Genomic DNA, 20,434 nt, shown 5'->3' on the forward strand with positions numbered 1-20,434 from the left:
CACGGTAGATCCACTAATGATTGCTACGTGAGGGAACCTCTTCGAGTGCTCCCAGGTCCGGTAATACCTGCATCCACGATCACTGCGGGACTAAATGGTGGCCCATCCCATATCCTAAACCCCACACCACGTAGACAGCTCCATCAAGCGTCCCCAGATCTTCTTACAGCAGACAGAGATCATCTAAAATTTCGGTTTGGACATCCCTCATCAGTTTGACTCAGCTACAAACTCAGCCCCTTTATAACTCTCCCAGTGAGATAAACTCAGTTGACAATGAGTCCTGTAGTGAAGCAGGCACTCTGCAATGCCGAGCGGCTCCAATTGCGGCTCCTGCAAACAGATCAATACCTTGAGGCCAAGAAGCATATGGTGCATTATTGGGCATGCAGCTCCCGCGAGCAATACACCCTGCTGGAGCGTGAAGGGAAAGGAGTATTCGATCTCCCGACTTATGATCCAGAGGCCTTTCAAGTCTTGGTGCCCTCGTCCTTCGGAGATCACAATATTCCCCTACGTGTGATTCAACCAAGAGGGAAGCAAGCTGGTGGGGTATTCCTTTTCATCCATGGAGGTCAGTTTACGCTTCTATGCTAATATTACCCCCAAGGCAGACAGCACGTTACTGACGATATCAAAAATATAGGAGGCTTTGTCATCGGCTCGGCCGCTTTACACGATAACCTCCTTCGCGACCTGGCCGAGCGGACAAATCTGGTCATGGTATCTGTGGAATATCGCCTCGCCCCGGAATTCAAACTGCCCGCAGCTGCGGATGACTGTCTCGACGCAGCTGTGTATCTCATGTCCGACGAAGCGAGGATGAAGATCGGCCACACCCTACAGTTCATAGGTGGTGAGTCGGCTGGGGCCTACCTGACCGTCCAGACGACTTTGCGTCTTCGCGACGAGAAGAGCATTGACGTTGGCACGGCCCTTGCCGGCATTGTGCCGACCTATGGTATCTTTGACCTGTCTCTTCTACCCGGCGTTCGCCTAGGAAGAGAGAAAGTCGGCGACGCTCCTAATAAACAGAATGAGAATTTCATGTGGTTGTCCTTACCAGTGGACGCTTTTGGCTCGTTGGACGAGATCAAGAAATCCGCGTGGTCTCCTCTTTACAATGTCAACCTCCGAGGCCTGCCGCCAGCCACGTTCGGCGTGGGTGCTGAAGACCCCCTGATCGATGACAGTATCTTGATGGCCGCGAAGTGGGAACTCGCCGGCAACGAAGCGGAACTGATTGTATACCCTGGGTCACCGCATGGTTATTTGGTTGTGGACCTAGATGTGACCGCGGAGGCAATTGAGGATATTGTCAAGTTTGTGAAGGCGCGGTTAACTTGAGAAAGCTTTCTATGAGAGCGAAGCTGGGTGTGTGTTGTCGGAATCCTTCTACAGTTTGCAGAACACCGAGAAGTCACAGGAAGCCTGTTTAGGCGTTGAAGATGATAGACGACACTGGAGGTTGCATGACCTCATTAAAGTCTCTATCTAAATTCCAATTAGCTACTGGTCCTCATAAGCATGTTCAAATGCTGTAAGGATACGTCGAAAGATTCCTACAAGCCTGGTGACGAAGTCACGAGCCTTAGGAGGCTCGAAGGGTGCAGTTCCAGCCTTGGGTCGAGGATACTGGATCGTCTGATCAAAACTCTTTGGTCTGTAGCAGGCCGACTTCAGTGTACAGAGAGAGTTTGGACAAGCGAAATTTCGAGTTCAGATACCGACTCTTGAGCCAGAAACAGCAATATTTCCTTATTCAGTAAGCCGACTAGCGTCCGAGCTCCACCACGAATAGGAATAGGTAGCAATTGCCGTCAGTCTTGTATTGGGTAATTTTGTAGACAACCGGCTCCCGCTATCAAATGCGGCCGAACCTAGGCCTCGGTGCACCTCAAGTACTGTACCAACTTGGAACATCGCTAGCCAGTTAGGCCATGCCACAGAAATCGAAGACGAGCCTTAGAGCTTTTGTCTTTCATTTACCGGCATAACACCCGACTGGCTCTCTAACTTCTCCAGGAAAGGCTATGTCGAATCGTGGGGACTCCAGGAAAGCTAGATCGGCGGAGGAGGGCATCAGACACCCTCGCTAGAACAGTCGAGGCCAAAAAGATTCATCCCAACGCTGGAGCAGCCTCAGGCGACTGGCTTCTCCACTTGCCCTGGGACAAACCCAGGCATCAGCTGGGGGAAATTTCCCCGGCCCTCACAGCGTCTCGTCTCAGCTCCCGAGGCGCTCTATATCCGCAAAGTTTACAAAGACCTCTGAGTCTATATAATAGGATCTAAAAGTGCAGCTTAGATCTGGTCTACTCGAGCTGGAAGTCAGACATCATGGCAGAACAGACATCGACTATTGCCACAGCACCCAAAATGGGATTTTGGAAAAGAAACTGGAAGGTCTGCGTCTATTGTTTCATTGCGTCCTTTGCTGCGACAGCCTTCGGGTTTGACCAAGGCACAGGCGGAGGGTTTCTTGCCATGCAACAGTACGTACAGATACAGTATCTACCGAGCTACAATACGCTGACAGTCTACGATTTATAGATGGCTCAAGGACTTCGGTTATTATGACTCTGAAGAAGGTGTCTACAGCATCACGGCCGGCTCTACCACCGCCATGAATGGAACACTCTGCGGATCTGCCTTTCTCGCAGCCCTGGCCTCGGGCAGGATCGGCTCACAATTTGGCCGGAAGATTGGTCTCATCCTCTGTGGCGCCGCCGGACTTATCGGGTCCGGCATCAGTATGATACCTCACTATGGAGCGCTGATCGTCGGCAAAGTATTCATCGGAATATCTATGGGCTTTGCAGGAAACTTTGCTATCACTTACTGGAGCGAGACTGCACCTGCGCAGATCCGAGGCCTTATTGTCATCATGTACCAATTTAACATCAACCTTCCCAACTTTATCGGCGCCTGCGTTGACCAAGGGACGTATCTGCGGACTGACCGGTGGAGCTACCGCATCCCTCTCTTCGTGACCATGTTTCCGCCTCTGGTGCTGGTAACCCTTGTGTGGCTCATCCCTGAATCTCCAAGTAAGTGACAATACCTTGCTCGATATAGCGACTGCGGGTGCTTACCTGAACCCAGGATGGCTTGTGACCCGTGACAAGTACTCCGAGGCAAGAACGTCCCTGGTGAAAATCCGTGGCAAGTACGCACGGGATGACGAGCTCGATGCAGAAATGAAAGAAGTCATCGCCTTCACTGAGCTTGAGAGGTCTTTGGACGCGTCGACATCGTACCGCGAATGCTTCTCTGGCACTAATCGACGACGAACCCTCATCGGTATGCTTTGCATGGGAGGTCAACATATGCAGGGTATTGCATTCATCTCTGGGTAAGCTCTGCCACTCGCTTTGATGTTTCCGAATTCTGACAAGCCTGTCAGGTATTCGACGTACTTCTTCAGCCTAATCGGGTTCAACGATGCTTTTGTCATCACCGTCATCATCAACGCCTGCCAGGTCGCGGCAGTGATTTTCGCCTTCATTGCGGTGCGATTCATCGGCCGTCGCATTCTTCTCATTGTGGGCGCGGGCGTGTGCGCTGCATCCATGTTCCTCTTCGCCATCGTCGCCCAAGCTGCTCCGGGCAGTGACGCGGCGAATAAATGCATCGTCGCATTCATTTGCATCTACGTCTTCAGCTTTGCGGCCACCTGGGGTTCAATTGGTCCGATTGTGACCGGTGAGGTTCCTTCCAACCGCCTCCGATCGAAGACAGTTTCTTGCGCGCTTTCTACCAACTGGTTCGGTGCTCTCCTTGTTATTACCTCTATTCCCTACTTGATCAACAAGGACTATGCCAATCTCGGGACCAAAGTGGGGTTCATATTCGGCCCACTTGCAACTATTGTATTCGTCCTGGCCATTTTCTTCCTCCCTGAAACGAAAGACCGTTCCTTGGAGGAAATTGATGAAATGTTCATCAATGTATGCTCCAATCTCTCTTTTGGAATGCTCAAGTTGGCTGACTCTTTTCCAGCGCGTTTCCACACGAAAGTTCAAGTCTTACATATGCACGAAAGAGGCAGCCGGCGTCGATATCATGGGGAAGGCTGGTGTGATAGAAGTTGAGGATGTGAAGAAAGTGTGATGAAGGCGAGCTTTTCTCAACGCAGGCCAGAGGAGCATACAGTGGTATAATGAGGGTCCTTTTATTGCTGGAATCGGGGAGTGTTGGAGTTTGAATTGAGCACGCTGGGTAATAGCACCCGAGGCATTAACACCACGGTATCGCTGCCCAAGTTTGCACATACTTAACTATACTCGCCATTCCTTTTCCGTCGATTTGACTGAGGCCCGTGAGTCGCTCGCTGCAGCCTGAATACTGCCTAACAGCGTCGTTGTACATATTAGATAGATTGGCCACCGTTTGGCCGCAGCCAGAACCCGAGGATTCAATCTAAATCGATCCGAGAACAAGGGCATGCAATACCAGTTCCGCATCCTCGCACCAACTATTAAAATGTGGCAATCATGAATGTCATGCAGAGGCTGAGAGGCAAAAGCTGGAGCTCGATATCGACTGTCGTGACCGTCTTTACATTTCTTGGCAGGCGACGACGGGAGAATCGGCCTCCTGCATCTACATAGCTCCCCCAAGCCCGCCATGACCATGTTAGAATCCCTCATATCTTCCATTGAGTCAACATCTGCGATCTGGACACCGACAACTTCTTCGACCGCGATGAGTGACCAACCACAACCCTCGCTACCATGACATTTTCTGCTTGTTCTCTTGCTGTCTGCGTGCTTAGGCACTGATTGTGATTCTCTCCAAGAATGGCTAAAATATTCTCTAGCTTCCAGGAAATTCTGTCAACAACAATCACAAAGGCTTTCCAACAGTGCACTTTTAAAACGATCCTTATTCACTGTACCTATCCTCCGTGACTTCTCACTCATGCCCAAAGATACCACTATTTTACCCTCCTCTGTCCTCGAACAGTACCGGTCCTCTCACTCGACTTCTTCCAGCCCGCTTTCGCCCATGCGCACCACCTGCGAACTAGTTGTATACCCAATAAGCAATATCAGCCGTAAGAGAAGATTTCCTGATATCTTGCCACACATGGCATCCGAAGATATTCAGTGCCTATCTGTCGCCGATAAGAGGAGCACCCAGCACAAAGGCACCGAAAATCTTGCCATCCACAACACTTTCATCCGTTGTTCGTTAGCCCTTCTCACATTGAAAACCACGGCCAGATTTAACATGGATGGGCGTGTATGTTCTAATTTCAAGGAATATAATAGTCAAGACCGGTCCGTAAGTTCACCTCACTGAAGGGGCAACCATAAAATATGTCGCGAAGAACACTTCTACCCCAAGGTATACTGCCCTTTCGTCCACAAGAATCGCGCCTACTTTTTGGTGGAAAGGAGCCATGGTGATGAGATACCAACGGTATGGAAGAAGCTATCCGAAGAGTCTCGTGACAAAGTCTGTGAACAGTTAAAGCAGGTGGTGCAAGAGATGCGCTCGCTGAAACCGCCGCCCCAGACAGGAGTCCAGAGCTGTAGCGGCGGATCATTACGTGACTCTCGAAATCCACGCTCCTATCCACGTTTCGGCCCATTCAAGACGATCAAGGATTTCCATGTTTGGCTTAGAGACGGTGTACAGCTATCCGAGGCCGAAGACCGAGAAACGACCCAGACCGGCAGGATATTCGAGATACGATGACCGCCCAGGATAAATCATGGCCATCACCAGTCTTCACCCATGCCGATTTGAATCCGTTTAATATCCTGCTCCGTGGAGACCGGGTTGTTGTTGGTCTGGTTGACTGGGAACTGTGCGCATGTTACCCACATTATTGGGAGTATGCATCTGCCTGGGTTGCTAGCATGACGAAGACAGAGTGGCAGACTTCAATTCCTAAACTCCTTGGACCATTCCCCAAGGAGCTGAAAATGGCGGCTACCCGTCAAAAATGGTGGGGAGAGTTCTGGAAATATAATGAGGGCGGCCGGAGCTCAACGATATAAAGTATCATTCTTAGAGGTGAGTCGTCTCGCCTCTCGTGTAGAATAGAGATATCGTACCCTGGGTAACTCGCGACTTTTGCTAGTTAGACCTTTGAGGCATTATCTCTCTATCCGTCAATAACTTCTCAGTTACCTTAGGTCTCAATAGGAGCGCTGAGTCGCTGAAGCGACCCTGAGCAGTCTTTTCTGCAGTGTAAGACCTCGCGGTCTGTTCCATTTGCTGCCAATCTAGCCCTGAAGCCCTGCCAGTCTTATCATCCTTTGCTATGGCCGCCAAAGCATTTACGCACTAGCTACGGCATCTCCAACCCGGATCGTTCTGAACTATGAGATGCTCCGAACGATTCCGAGAAGACATTTCTAAGTTCTCGACCTTCCCAATCAGAACACGGACGAAAAGGGTGTTGGTGCTTTGAACATGTTGCACCATAAGATCCTCGTATTCCCATAGTGTGCTAGGTCCAGTTGGGTTGAAGTCAGGTCGGTTTTTGACATGGCTGCGTCTGCCTGGCACCTGCGAGTCATTTTTTTTACCCCGAGACCGATCAGGAACGCTCAGTGATATCTAGAAATAGTATCAGCGGCCGCCGCTGAGATGCAGTAGCGGGTGGGAGCGATGCTCGTTATTGATTTGGGGTAGAGTCACATGATAATCGATCCTTGCTCCCCTGGTATCTTTCCGGTCTACGACAATGCTTTTGCAGGTAGTGGCTTGCTAGTGGCTTGTTCAATTCGGATGAGCTACCTCTGCCGTGTTGCTGCCCTCAAATAGACTTGGTAAGGAAGTACTTAGTAAATATATGTATGAGTGGACCGCCTCGCCCGAGGGGGTTGAGCACAAAGCGGCGGCACGCCGAGTCCAAAAAAAGGGTGACTCCATGTCAACCACATGTCCTCGTCTTTTGATGCCAAGCTTTCGAGAACTACACAAAATGTCTCTGGAGAGGCAGTATAACAAATCTTGCTTCTCGATCTGATGATGCACCCAGAAGCACGGGTCAAAACACTGCTCGACGCGCCTCTAAAGTGGAATATTCCCCTCGACAAACACAAGGTCGCAGAAAATAAATCGCCTGGAGATCGCTCGCTATTGGAAGGATGGGTGCACGACAAAGTCGATGATTCGAGTCCTTTGCCTAGGGAGGAAACCGCAACGTTCGTTGGTCCCGCCGCGCCCTTTCGAGCAACAATTGACAACGTGATAGATGGCAATTTCTACAAGGATCAGAGCGGGGGGATCCGACCTGCAACGGAAGCCGATCAGTAATGATTCCAACAACCGACGAAGAGTTTAAGTTGGCCATCAAGGCATTGAACTCTTCGACCAAGGCGATTGAGCGGCGCACGCGGGCTCTCCACGCACAGGAAGCTCACCTAAAGCACCTCAGGGCCGTTGAAGAGGCTACTAATGCACGAAAAGCCCGACAAGAACAATACCTCGACCGAAACTATGCCGCCAAGGTGCAGCATATCAAGTTCGCTGTAAACTTCCCCTATCCTCTGGCCGCGGCCAAAGATCCAGTCAATTGCTAACGGGTACGCAAGAATGAACAAATTTTCGAAGCTCTAAGGTCAGATCTTCGAGCCGAGATTGATCGTACTGCCAAAGACGTCAAATCAGCTCCCGCAATCGTCACGGGAATTCTAAACTCAGACGACCGCGTGCTTTCAGAGTTCAATGACCTCTTATCCTTTGGCGTTCAGCAGGAATGCCCAATCAACCTTGATGCATTAACCGATCGAGTGAACAGGCTTACGCGCGCCTTGCAGTATTTCCGTGCGAAGGCAGTCAAAGATCATCTTGATCGCACTTATCTGGAATCACTTGGCGGCACAGACACTGCCAGTAATACTCAGGCCGTGGCTGATGGTACGGTCGACGCCGTTCGAGAAGACCTAGGTTCTCTGTATTCAGAGATCGATGATGTCGTGGGGATGGTGGTGGCTCAGGAACATGGAAATGCACTTCATGCTGCTCTCCAGAGTGTCCGGCGGGTGCGGAAGCAGGACAACAGAAGGCTCAATGAAGAGGTATGGTCCATGGCACTAGTTCATTTGATAAGTTGAGAAGTCACTTACATGAAAGCCCTACTTAGGTCTATGCAAAACTTTGCTCTCTTACAGAAGCACTTGTCAATCTTTCAAAGAAGCTGGAAAACCTGCAATCTCGACGACTCAGCTTGCACGAATTTGACATGCAGCTCAAGTATTTTGAAACCAGCGCTCACTCTGATACAAAACCAGTTATCGTGCCCTCCGGTGGAGAACCGAAAGATATTGTCGCCCCGGCTGCCATGGCTTTGGTCCAACATCTCGGTCTCTCTTCGGGAGGCAGCGATAGCAAGATATCTGATGTCTCGGCAGTTACGGGCCAACTCGAGGACCTCACTTCGACTTTAGGCTGTCAATCGGCAGGGAACATCCTCCGAATCCTTCAGTTATCGGAACAAGCGGCTGCAAAGGGACGTGTGGCGGTACAGCGTGCTTCGGATGCGGTGGCGTCGCATGATTCACACGAGATTGAGGTGCGTGAACTGGAGGGGATGATTGCAGCTGCGAAGGCGGAAATGGAACGAGTAATCAATGGAAACCACAACTAACACGACTCGATCTGCCGACGAGGACATCTCGCAGTCCGTCCAGTGCAAAAGCCTGCGTCAATGGGTAAGATCAACTACACCTAGAGGACATGCCTCAAGACGTCGGGTGTTCGGCCCACTCATTCCCCATGCGCATAGGGCTCATAACGATTCGTGCTCTTGGGAACCTTGCACGTATCCCTGAAGGACTGTAGATGAGGATACGGCGCAACAAGCATCACTAGCCTAACACTGTGCAATAAATTTCTCCTTCTAGACTTACATACAGACGGCCCCGACTTCGTGGCTTCAACCAGATGTAAAAACTAGGGCATTCACTTATTCTTTCGACCAATGCTTCACCGGGCAATACCGGGCCCACTTGATTGGACGTTCATCTCTGCGCAAGTGTCGGAGTCACGGCTCCTGCAACGAGTATCATTTGCAGCGATCTCGTCTATTGGGTTTTGGATGTGTCTCAGCAATTCAGGCGGCTTGAAATCCATCCGGGTTATCAGATTGAGAATGCGTTGCAGTTTACAGTTCCAGCAGACAGAAAAAGTTGGTTCGTCGTTGACGCGATCTATTGTTAAAACACAAACTCTAGTACGGTTCATTCCAAGTATGGTGAGATACGTATGTGCACACATTGAGCGAACAAGCAACAACGGCACAGATCGATCGATGATCAAACATCCTCTCTGACTTTTGGCAACACCCGTGGCCTCCCGCTTGTATGCCAGTCGCTCGGCTCCCGCCTCGGTGTCGCCATCGTCCTCTGCTCCTCTTCAGACTTACTCCTGGTAAAGCTCCGCGTCATGGTGAAGAAGCCCTGCCTCAGAGACAGCGCGGCGCTCGCAGCATGGCCGTGGGCGTGGCGTCTGACTTTCATGCCCTCGGTCTCTTCTTCCTCGAACCACCCGGCGGCGCGCTTGACGTACTTCCAGGCCTCCATCCCGCTCACGAAGACGAACACGCAGACGATGGCGGGGGCCCATTCCCAGCTGATCCCCTTGTGTTTGAACACTGACGTGTTCAGGCCAGGGATGTAGACGGCGGGAAACACCGAGAGCGCACCGATGACCACGGACCAGAAGAGGAACTGGTTCTCCCAGATGTCCTGGAAGAAGGGGAAGGCGCGCGGGTCGTGCGGGTTGATGCGAAACATGCTCCTGCGCAGGGCCTTGAATTCCCACGCCGAGATGAGGATCAGCCAGGTCAGCTCGGCGAAGACGGCCGCGCGGGCCCGGAACACGACGTCGCACGTGTCGTTGTACTTGCGGTTGCAGTCCCGCCCCAGCCCGTCGGGGCCGGGCCCGTAGACGATGAAGACGAACGTCATGAGGCAGCACGTCCCTTGAATGGTGCCGTACACAAGCATGTCCGTTATCAGTTCCCAGGTGAAGACGCCCTTTTTGTTGTCGTGCGGAGGTCGCTCCATAACGTCCGGCGACGCCTTTTCTCGTCCGAGCCCGAATGCCGGGAACGAGGATGTGAGCATGTTGATCCACAAAATTTGCAAGGGGGATAAGGGGAACACGGAGAAGCTGGTGTCGTCTTGGAATCCCAGGCCGCAGATGAGGAGGATGACTTCGCCGACGTTGGACGTGAGCAGGTGCAGGACGAAGCGCTGGATGTTGTCGAACATCCGGCGTCCTTCCTCCACGGCGTTGACGATGGACGCGAAGTTGTCGTCCGTGAGAACAATGTCGGACGCAGATTTCGCCACGTCGCTGCCGTTGAGACCCATGGCGATCCCTACGTCGGCGAGCTTGAGAGATGGCGAATCATTCACCCCGTCCCCTGTCATGGCTGCGAATTTGTTCCGTCGGTGCAGCGCCTCGATCATGCGCACTTTGGTCTCGGGCGCGCAGCGGGCAACAACCAGAGGCAGAGTGGGAAGGGCGTCAATCTCTGAGTCGCTCATCCTGTCGAATTCCGTGGCAGTCTTGACAATTGCGGCGGCCACGTCAGCCGGGAGGGTACCCATGTTCTTTGGAATGATGCCGACTTCCTTTGCGATGGCGGTCGCTGTCGATGGATGATCGCCTGTCAGCATGGACACGGTGATCCCGGCGGTAGTGCAGGCCTGCACGGCGGTTTTGGTCTCAAGGCGAGGTGGATCATATAAACCTGCCAGACCGAGCAGACAGAGATCCTTCTCAACAAGACCCCGGTCAACGTCCGAGTGTTCGGCGATTTCCATTGTCGTAAATTTCCTCGCGATGGCTAGCACGCGCAGACCTTGCTCGGCGAGAAACGTCATCTGTTCGAAGATGGCTTCCTTCAGTAAAGCGGTCATAGCTTGTTCGTTTTCACCTACACCCACGGCCGTGCACAGGTCGATGATGCGTTCGACTGCGCCTTTGGTAAAGATAATGGAGTGGTCCTCACCAGCCTTGGTGTACACGACCGACATCCGCTTAATAGAGCTGTCGAATGGATACTCCATCTTCTGAGTCCAACCGTTTTCTTCTTCGAGGGTTCTCTTGCCGTGGTTGAAGCGGTGTGAGAAGACCTGCAGAGCAATCTCTGTCGGATCGCCTGCTGTTTTCCACATCTCTTGCCCATCCTCGGTGACTTTACGAACAGTGGCCAGGTTGCAGAGAGCTGCAGATTCCAGGAACGCTTGGAGTTCTGGTGTGACTTCTAGATTCGGTCTGACGACGTTATTATTATCCAGTTCCACGGATGCCTTTTCGGCGTCTTTCTGCACCACTTTCTCGCTCGGTAAATCGAACGAGATGCCGGCAGTGCTACGTTTGCGATCGAAGGCTTCTTCTCTTGCTAGTCTTTCTGCCTCAACTTCCTGCCGAGATTTAGGTGCCTTTCCCAGAGTGATGGTGCCTTCAGTGGGGTCAGAGGCGTTGTTTGAATTTTCCACGCTGTAGATGCCGACACTGGGAATCCATGCTTTTCGAGTAACCATCTTTCCCTGGGTAAGAGTTCCAGTTTTGTCTGAGCAGATGTTGGTGACACCACCGAGGGCTTCGAGCGCACTGAGTTGTCGAATCACGACCTTTCGTTTCCGCATCTGCGTCATGCCAACGACCATGGTGATAGTGAGGACTGCAATCAGAGATTCCGGGATAATGGCGATTCCGGTCGAAATGGCATAGATGGCGACCTCGTTCGTGACGTTGAATCGGTTAACGCCGAACACAATGATGGCAAGGAGAATGGCGCAACCGAAGAGGACGTACGCTAGTTTGCTGAGCTTGATTTGCAGAGGCGTGCCCCCAGTCAGACCCAGGAACTTGCGGACGCCGTCGTATACACGCAGTGCCCCGCCCTTGACGGGCTGCATGGGCCCATACTTCTTTCTCGACATGGAACGATTGGGCTTGCGTCGCTTACCTTGCATTGAGGCAGCTATCCCCCCAATGGCTGTCGACATGCCAGTGTAAACCACTATACCGCGGCCCCTTCCCTTTGTGACTGTAGAGGAGGAGTAGGCGACGTTGAGTCGATCGCCTAGTCCCAGATCCTCTTTGGCAGTGCCGTGCTTAGCCTCGAATTCGACTTCTTTGGCAACTGGCAGTGCTTCGCCCGTCAAGATGGCCTCGTCACATTCGAGGTTCATGACTTCGAACAGCCGCAAGTCAGCTGGAACAGTGTCCCCTGTCTTGATTGATACGATGTCGCCGGGAACCACTTCCGCAGATGGAACGGTCATTTCATTCCCATCCCTAATAACGGCAGCCGAAGGTGAGGAGAGCGAGCGCAGAGCGTCCATTTTCTTCTCGGCCTGGAATTCCTGGTAGAAGCCGATGACGACGTTGAGAACGATGACGGCTGTGATGACAGCCCCTTCAACGAAATCCTCCACGCCGTACGATAGTGCCATGGCGAGCACCAACACCTACACAATACGGACGGTCAGCCGGGCTTAAAAAGAATCCAATTGACGTTAGAACATACTAGAATCATGGCGTTGGAGATTTGCTTCCCCAGAATGGCGTACCAGGAGACGCCTCCGTCTCCTTCCAGCCTGTTGGGTCCATATTTCTGTTGGTATTGCTGGACCTGGGCATAGCTCAAGCCCGAATCGAGCGTTGTCTCTAGGTGAATGATGATCTCATCCGGAAAAAGTAAGAATGGTAACTTCGGATAGTTCTGTTCGGCTCTTGCGCCTTTTTTGCCCATATCAGGCGGCGATCAGGAAAATGACTGGGTGCTGAGCAAATGTATTCGAGTCCCACTTCCAGGTAAGTGACAACAATTATGATGGTTCTAAGTTCTTAAGTCAGATGAGCCAAATATGTCTGACAGGAGTTCACGAAAGGAATAAGCAATTGTAAGTCTTTCTGAAGCCTAGAAAGAGTATGTGGATCCTTCGGATCGGGGGAGGAGTGCCTGGTTATATAGAGCTTAGGTAGCATCTTATCGGTGGATTAGCTCGGAAGAACCATACCGTTGTCCAAGACTCGCACCGTACTTATCCTGGAAGCCAAGAGCCATCAGGGCAGTATGTGGTCTCAGCACATGGCGTCGCGCCCTTGGCATGGATGGTGTGCCCAGCCCCTCACGGTGGAAAGGTGGCGAGACACAGCTTCTTCTCTCCCATATGTGCGGAATCGGCCAAGCCTGGGCGGAGGTGGAGGCCATTGATAGGGTCACAGAGGGAAACGTCCCAAGCAATTCCAAGACAGAGGAAACTGCTGTGAACGGTAAGAAGATATGTGGAGCACGAGCTGAAGGCTTGGGTTGACGCAATTCCACGTCCTGAGCCTGTCAGCGAGAGCAACAAGGAGGAGTCAAGGATTTCGCCTTCTCGGCGCCAAGACCCTCTCCCGACTGCTCGGTGTGAAATGCGCCAAGACGCTAGTGATTATGGCTATAAAAGTAGCCTCCTAGGCCACATAGATTTAGCTAGTTTCAATATACTTTTACGTCTCATTTCACAATTAATAGCAACGCCTATTCCCTTAGTACGTAATTTTATAACTGGTTACGGACCTAGGGGAACGACGACGAAGTCTCGAGGCGATTATCTCGAGGCTACGCTATCTATAATTTTCTAAACGACACTCTATAGAAGCGAAGCGCTTCACTCTATAACTTTAGAGAGTCGAAATTACGAATTCTTACGATTACTAGCTCTACAGTACGAGAACTTAAGTCGAAGAGAAGAAAGAAGTATCGTCGCCATTCGAAGTTATCTCTTTTTCTCGATACGTTATCGTCGGCGATTACTATTAATTTAAGAATAATATTCGTCTTCGTAAGCTCTCGTATCGTATTAAAAATATAAAATATCGCTCTCTAAAGATGTTAGGGATTCCTTGGCAAGTAGGCAGAATCTAACGATAAGCGTATATTTAAGATATCCCTATAGTATATAGTCGATACTGTACACAACTTAAAGCGTAAGAGAGAAAAGAGTGCGCCTCCTATTGTAATGGGAGAAGTTTAAAGTGGTGAATAGCTTTATGATTAGCTGAGGCGTCGACGCTAGACTAAGGTTCTTCTTATATAGTCCTCGGGGACTATTATTCATAGAATAAGTAATCAAGTTACGAACAGAGTGAACTTCCTTTGGTGGAGTGTGCGTACTGTGAAGAGGCTATCTCACCGCCGTACGAGTTAATGTCCATGGCTAGTAGTCTCGCCCTAGTTTAGTGGTACCACTAATAAGATCTTCGACGAATACTTACGGATGAGTATCTCTCTATGAGTGGTGAGAGAAGATTACGATGAACGACTAAAATAAACTACTTACTAGATTAATAGAACTAAAGAATTACTTATCTATCTATCTATCTATCTAAATTTAGAGAAACTAGCTATATATATAGAACCGCTACGTAAAGTATACTATTTAGATTACTAACTAAGTAAGTCTATTTCGCTGTACGAGGCGGTTTGCGCTAACTATTTATAAAGACCGCTACTCGAGGTACCTTTTAGAATTACTAGCTATATATATTTACTACCACTATATAGAGTGAAGACTAACGACTTAACGACTATTTAGACTATCTAAAAGAACTAAAAGAGAAGTATCTCCTAGAAACGTAGAAATACGTTTAACTCTAAAAACTCCGAACTTAAGAAGCTTAGAAGAAGTCGAAGAACGCGAATCTATTCGAGAAATAGTAAAAATAAGCGATTAAATTAGACTCGCTAAAATAAACGAAGTTAAAGCGCTACTAACTAAGAAGTAAATTTAAAATTTTAATAAAAATTACTAATAAAAATAAGAAAAAAACTTAATAAGAAAGTTAATAAAGAGATAAAGAGAAAAAAAAAGAAATAACTAAAAATATTAATAAAAATAATAAAAATAATAAAATATTTAGATTTTTTAGTTTCGTTATTAAAATTTATATTATTTCGATTATAAAAGAAGAAGTAAAAACGATTTAATATTAAAAAATATTATTTACGAAAGAATCGAATAATAAAGAAAAGCTAAAGTTTTCTACGATATTAAGTATTAATTTATAAGATTTATTAACGTTAAATTCGATAATATAATCGTTATATATCTCTTTTATCGTAATATTAATAAGGAAAATATCTTAGAATTTAAACGAAAGTAATAATCTTTTATACTTTAATAAGAAGAACGTTATCTCTTTCTTTAAAAAGTTTAAAGAGTTATATAAATATAATTAAATTATATTAAGCGGAAAATATATTCATAAATTTATTCGCTTTATATTTTATTCGAAGAACTTAGAGAACTATCTAATATATAGATAGTAAGACTTATATAGATCGTAAACCTTATAGATAAGTAAGTAACTATTAAAGAACTTAAAGATAACTATTTACCTAGGGAGGGTAAAGGTCTTTATATAGATAATGAGTGTCCACAGTTAAGACCCTTAAAATATTAATTTCAAATCAACATTAGTAAGTACGACTAATCATTTAATAGAGTGCGGAATTAATATCGCACTAGTTACGTAATTTTATAGACTCTAGGTCTAAATACGAACTTAAACTTTGTATTTAATCACGTAACTAAAGGTTTAATATAAACCTTTAGAGAGCGATATTTCACATATTTAAAGTAAAGAAAGAACGCTATAAAGAGCTCACTAAGTATAACGTAATAAATTAAGAAAAGTTTAAAGAAAAGATCTTAAATAAATATAAAAATCGAGACGAAGTATAGTAAATAATAAGTATTTAATATCTTTAAATACTTATAAAGTATCGACGAAAGAAATCTTAAAGTCTAAAACTATATCTTCGTTAATTTTATAAAATTATAATTTACTTAATTAAAATTAAAGTTAAGATTAATTATACTTATTATCGTCTTCTTTTATTTAAATTATTAAAGATTTATATAAATAAAATTTAAAAAAAATAAAATTTAATAAATTAAAAGCCGAAGAATTCGAACTTTTAAAAATATTAAAATTAAATAAAAGAGTTATAAAATATTAATAATAAAAATAAGAAATTTACGTAAGAAGTACTTAATGAGAAGTTCTAAGAACTAACGTATAAAAGAGAGACTCGACTCTTAGCCGTTCGAAAGAAAAAATCGTAAGAATAATATCGTTATAATGATCGTACGAATAGTAAAACGAAGTTCGATAGAAATACTTTATCGCTAGTAAATCGATCTCTTATCTCTAAGAGTAATAATTAATTAATAAAGAAATTAACTTATTTAATAAAAGTACTAACACTATTAATTTAGATATAAGACGTTATTACTCTAAACTTTTTAACTTAATTAATTAAAATATTAAAGAGTATTTCTTAGGAAGTAATTTAGCTCTCGCGCGACTAGTAATCTTAAAATTATTCGGTTCGATTTAAAGAAAAGCTATAATATTACGATAAATAATTTAATTAACGAAGTTTAAACTTATGTAATTCTAAAGAAAATTACTTTCTTTTATAATTAGCCGAAATATATATTACGAGATAACTCTTAATAAATATATTAAAAAGCTATAAGAGCGTTATATCTTAATTTAAAATATAGAATCGCTCTTAGAAAGTTCCGAGATTAAGATCGCTCTTTATTTATCTTACTAATTTCTACGAGAGAGATAAAGATAGAAAGATTAAAATAAATTACGCGAGAGATCGATAAGAATTTAAGAGTTACGTTCGAATAATCTTATAATATACGAAACTTTAATTTTACGTTATTAGTAGCGAGATTAGATATTATTTATATAGTTAAATCGAGATTTAATTACGTTATTCTAAACGACTCCGAAGATAATTTTTATATCTTAAATATTATAGATCTAAAAGAAATTCGTATAAACTAATCTTAGAGTAAAGTTTATATAGATATCTTAGAAAAGCGCTTAACTTCTTAATAAGATAAATATATATAAGCGAAATACTCTCGAATTAAGACTTACGAATCTTCTATAGAAGAACCGAGACGATATATAACGCGACGAGCGAAATCTAATAAAGAAATTATATATAACGGAATTATAGATAATTCACTAGATCTAATTAGCTTAACTAATTAGAGATTAAGAATTTCTCTATATAATATATAAAATAAACGATTATATAATCTAATCTTCTAGAATATCGTAATAAGAGATTTATTAAAATCTTTTTAGTCTCATTAAATATTATTATATTCTTAGATTATAAAAGAGACTACGTACGAACTACTTAAATCTAAATCTCTTCGAAAGATATTATTATAAGATTTAAATAGTATTAAAAAGATCGTAAATTATTTATTAAACTAAGAAGTCTTAATTTAAATAAAGAACTTATTATTAATAAAAGAGATTCGAAATAAGTAGTTCTTTCGTAAATATTAATATTATAATAAAGATAAATAAGAGTTCGTTTATTAAAGCTATACTTCGAGAGATAATAGCGTAAGACTTACGTAAGCGAAAGAAGAATCTATTACTAAAGTCGATATAATATAAATAAATTTATTAGTAAATCGTTTAATTTATCTAAAACTATACTATAATAAGTATCTCTATTTACTTATTAAGATAAGAAATAAATATAAAGACTCCTTATTAAATATTAAAGTCGAGATTAATTTAATAACTCTCGCCTTAGTTAAAGAGATAAAACTATCTTAATATGTACGAAAAGCTAAGTTTATCTACGACGTTATAAACTTTAATAATAACTAAAAAAAGTTTATAAAAATAATTAAAAATTTTATAATTAATATCGCTAGAATTAAGATCTTAATAAACGTTTATATAACGAATACTATAAATTTAATATATCGTTTTATCTTAGAAAGACTATTTTAAAAGATAGCTTAAGAATTAGTTTAGAAAAAGAACGAAGATACTTATATTATAGATTTAATGAATAGTTACGTCGGTAAGAGAGTATAAATAGTCGTATAGACTACTTTTAACTTCGATAAAGATTAAGATATATTTACGATATTCGAGCTTATATACTTAGCCTCTTTAAAAGGCTAAGCGAGTATAAAACGATAAAGAAGTTTATACTCGTATTAATAAAGACTTAGAAGAAACTTAGAACGCTAACTCTTAACTTTAAAGTAAACTAAGGCGATAATCTAATTTCGATAACGGATTTCTTCGTAATAAGCGACGACGATCTCTAGAAGCTACGATTCTTAACTAGACTTTTCGACGTATAGAATAATAAGTAATTCGTAAGATCGTCGAGACTAGTTAACGACGAAGCCTTAAGATAAGACTTAAAAAATAAATAGCGATATAAACGTCTTAGATCTAAGCGATCTTTAGAAGCTTAAATTAATACTCTCTATAAGAGAAAGACTAATAAGATGAAATCTATAAATATCGATTAATAAAACGACTTAATACCCGGAGAATTACTAAACTAAAGAGTAAGAATAATTACGGAAGAAAAAGCTACGTTTAACGAACGATAGTATCGATTCTTTAAATAAATATACTTTAGACTTATAATCTTTTCTTATAGAGAACGTTTAATATCGAAGCGTCTAGAAAAGCTAATTATCGAATCTAACTTAATATCTTTTAAGAAGGAGATTCTAATAAAAATCCTATATAACCGGAAAGATACGTTAGCCTAAAATATCGAAGAGATTAAAAGAATTTATTACAATGTAGCGTCGTCGTAGATAATCCGAATTATATCGTATATTTTATAGTAGACGAAGAGTTTCTTAGTTCTTAAGGTATTTAAGTCGATCGTAATTAAGCTAATTAAAAATAAGATTTAGTCGCGTCTCTTCGAATTTAGTTATAGCTTATATAGAAACTCTTTCTTTCTAGTTAAAAAGAAAAAGTCTAGAGAATATCGACTAATAATTACTACTTAGAATATTAATTTAGTAATAATAAGAAACGCTAACTTATTTTCTTCTTTAAATAATTTTACTAAAGAATTCTTAGAGATATAGATAACTTTCCTTCTAAACTAGCTTTCTAAATATAATTAAATAAAGCTTATAAAGAAAAACTAAGATCTTATAAATATTTATATATTTATTAAATTAGTTCGATACGTAATATTATTTTAAGAAGCGATTAATTCTATAATCTAGTTCGTACGTATTACGAATTATATCTTATATAAATAAATTCCGAAACGTATATAATTATTCTTAAATAATATCGCGATAAAAGAACTAAAGATTAATTACGAATAGAAAGAAGTAATTCTAAAAATACGCTACTTTATATTAAAGTATTTAACGAATCTAAACGAGATATTAATTAATCTCGAAAGAGTCGGCGCGACGATTATAGACTAGAAGCTATAGCTCTATATAAATAGAATCGAGATAGTTAAGTATATCTATAATCGAGATAAACGATATCTTTAAGAATCGAAGATTAATAAGATTCAAAATTAATCTATTTCGACGAACTAACTAGAACTTCGTAGCTTTCTTAGAATCTACGTATATTATCGTATCTAAATCTTTTATTTTATAATTATTACTAAACTATTATATATCTTACTTCGAAAGAATATAGTCTAAATTTAGAAAAGAGCTTAAAATAAAAGTATAAGCGCCTTAAAGCTTACTTTATCGTTGTCTTCTACTCTAGTTAGCTTAAATTATAGTAAGAATAGCGAATAGATTATTCTTATAGTTAACGTAAGCGATCGCGAATAAGAAGACGTAATTATATAAGTTAACTCGATCATCGGAATATACCGAGCTATAAGATATAAGAGCGAAGTATAAATAAAAATTAAGCTAAAATATAATACTCTTAAGAAAGAAGCTCGGAAATTACTAAAAGCTCTTAAGAAGTTTAAAAGATAATTATATACTATACGCTTCATCGTAGAAATTAACGTAATAACTCTCGCTACGTAGCTTAATCGATAATCGATAGATTTACTAAAAGTAATAATTAATTAATAATTAATCTAGATTTATAAATTCGACTTTAATATATAATATATATTTAGTAAAAAAAAATATAATTACGAATACTTTATCTCGTCGTTCTTCGATTAAGAAAAATCTCGAAGAGACGAAGAGAGAAGAAGAGATTAACGATTAAATCGAGATAAGAATATTAATCGTTCGCGAAAATATTCGTTCGATTAAATAAAATATTACTCGCTGAGACTTCGTAATAATACGATCGATAGTAGTACGCGCGAGGAATCGATTCGCGAGTTTAGTAATATCGCGCGTAATTTAGCTCTTTAAAGATAAATACTTAAAAGATTCGAAGTAGCTTACGAAGTATTTTTAAGATTAATAGCGTTCTTATAAAATAAATAATAAGAATTTCCGATAATTATAAAAGAATTTAATAAACTTCTTCGTCCGCGAAGATTATTTATTTAGAAAATTAATAGTAAATAAATTAAGTAAACGAATAATTAATAATAATACTAAGAAGAAGAGAATTCTCGAAGTAATATATAATAATACTA

The 20,434-nt window shown here is 43.0% G+C and overlaps 6 protein-coding genes across 6 annotated transcripts; 4 read left to right on the forward strand and 2 right to left on the reverse strand.

Annotated features, from left to right (window-relative positions):
- Positions 1-276: 276 nt before the first annotated feature.
- A1O5_09583 (uncharacterized protein) lies at positions 277-1,347 on the forward strand (the record flags this gene model as incomplete). Its single annotated transcript, XM_007750162.1, has 2 exons — positions 277-574; positions 647-1,347. 2 exons carry the CDS (start codon positions 277-279, stop codon positions 1,345-1,347), a joined length of 999 nt encoding a protein of 332 aa, XP_007748352.1.
- A 993-nt stretch (positions 1,348-2,340) lies between these two features.
- Positions 2,341-4,113, forward strand: A1O5_09584 (uncharacterized protein; the record flags this gene model as incomplete). Its single annotated transcript, XM_007750163.1, has 5 exons — positions 2,341-2,495; positions 2,554-3,050; positions 3,106-3,355; positions 3,407-3,950; positions 4,003-4,113. 5 exons carry the CDS (start codon positions 2,341-2,343, stop codon positions 4,111-4,113), a joined length of 1,557 nt encoding a protein of 518 aa, XP_007748353.1.
- A 978-nt stretch (positions 4,114-5,091) lies between these two features.
- On the forward strand, positions 5,092-5,706 carry A1O5_09585 (uncharacterized protein; the record flags this gene model as incomplete). Its single annotated transcript, XM_007750164.1, has 2 exons — positions 5,092-5,247; positions 5,377-5,706. 2 exons carry the CDS (start codon positions 5,092-5,094, stop codon positions 5,704-5,706), a joined length of 486 nt encoding a protein of 161 aa, XP_007748354.1.
- Positions 5,707-6,105: 399 nt separating this feature from the next.
- On the reverse strand, positions 6,106-6,528 carry A1O5_09586 (uncharacterized protein; the record flags this gene model as incomplete). Its single annotated transcript, XM_007750165.1, has 1 exon — positions 6,106-6,528. A coding segment is annotated over one exon (228 nt), but the record flags the coding sequence as incomplete, so codon positions are not given.
- A 749-nt stretch (positions 6,529-7,277) lies between these two features.
- On the forward strand, positions 7,278-8,611 carry A1O5_09587 (uncharacterized protein; the record flags this gene model as incomplete). The annotated part of the gene is made up of 3 exons (XM_007750166.1): positions 7,278-7,493; positions 7,557-8,042; positions 8,108-8,611. The coding sequence occupies 3 exons, from the start codon at positions 7,278-7,280 to the stop codon at positions 8,609-8,611; spliced, it is 1,206 nt and encodes a 401-aa protein (XP_007748356.1).
- A 667-nt stretch (positions 8,612-9,278) lies between these two features.
- On the reverse strand, positions 9,279-12,736 carry A1O5_09588 (uncharacterized protein; the record flags this gene model as incomplete). The annotated part of the gene is made up of 2 exons (XM_007750167.1): positions 9,279-12,452; positions 12,512-12,736. The coding sequence occupies 2 exons, from the start codon at positions 12,734-12,736 to the stop codon at positions 9,279-9,281; spliced, it is 3,399 nt and encodes a 1,132-aa protein (XP_007748357.1).
- Positions 12,737-20,434: the final 7,698 nt, after the last annotated feature.

This window comes from Cladophialophora psammophila, assembly GCF_000585535.1.
Source record: "Cladophialophora psammophila CBS 110553 chromosome Unknown aczJe-supercont1.16, whole genome shotgun sequence".
NCBI classification, from domain to species: Eukaryota; Fungi; Ascomycota; class Eurotiomycetes; order Chaetothyriales; family Herpotrichiellaceae; genus Cladophialophora; species Cladophialophora psammophila.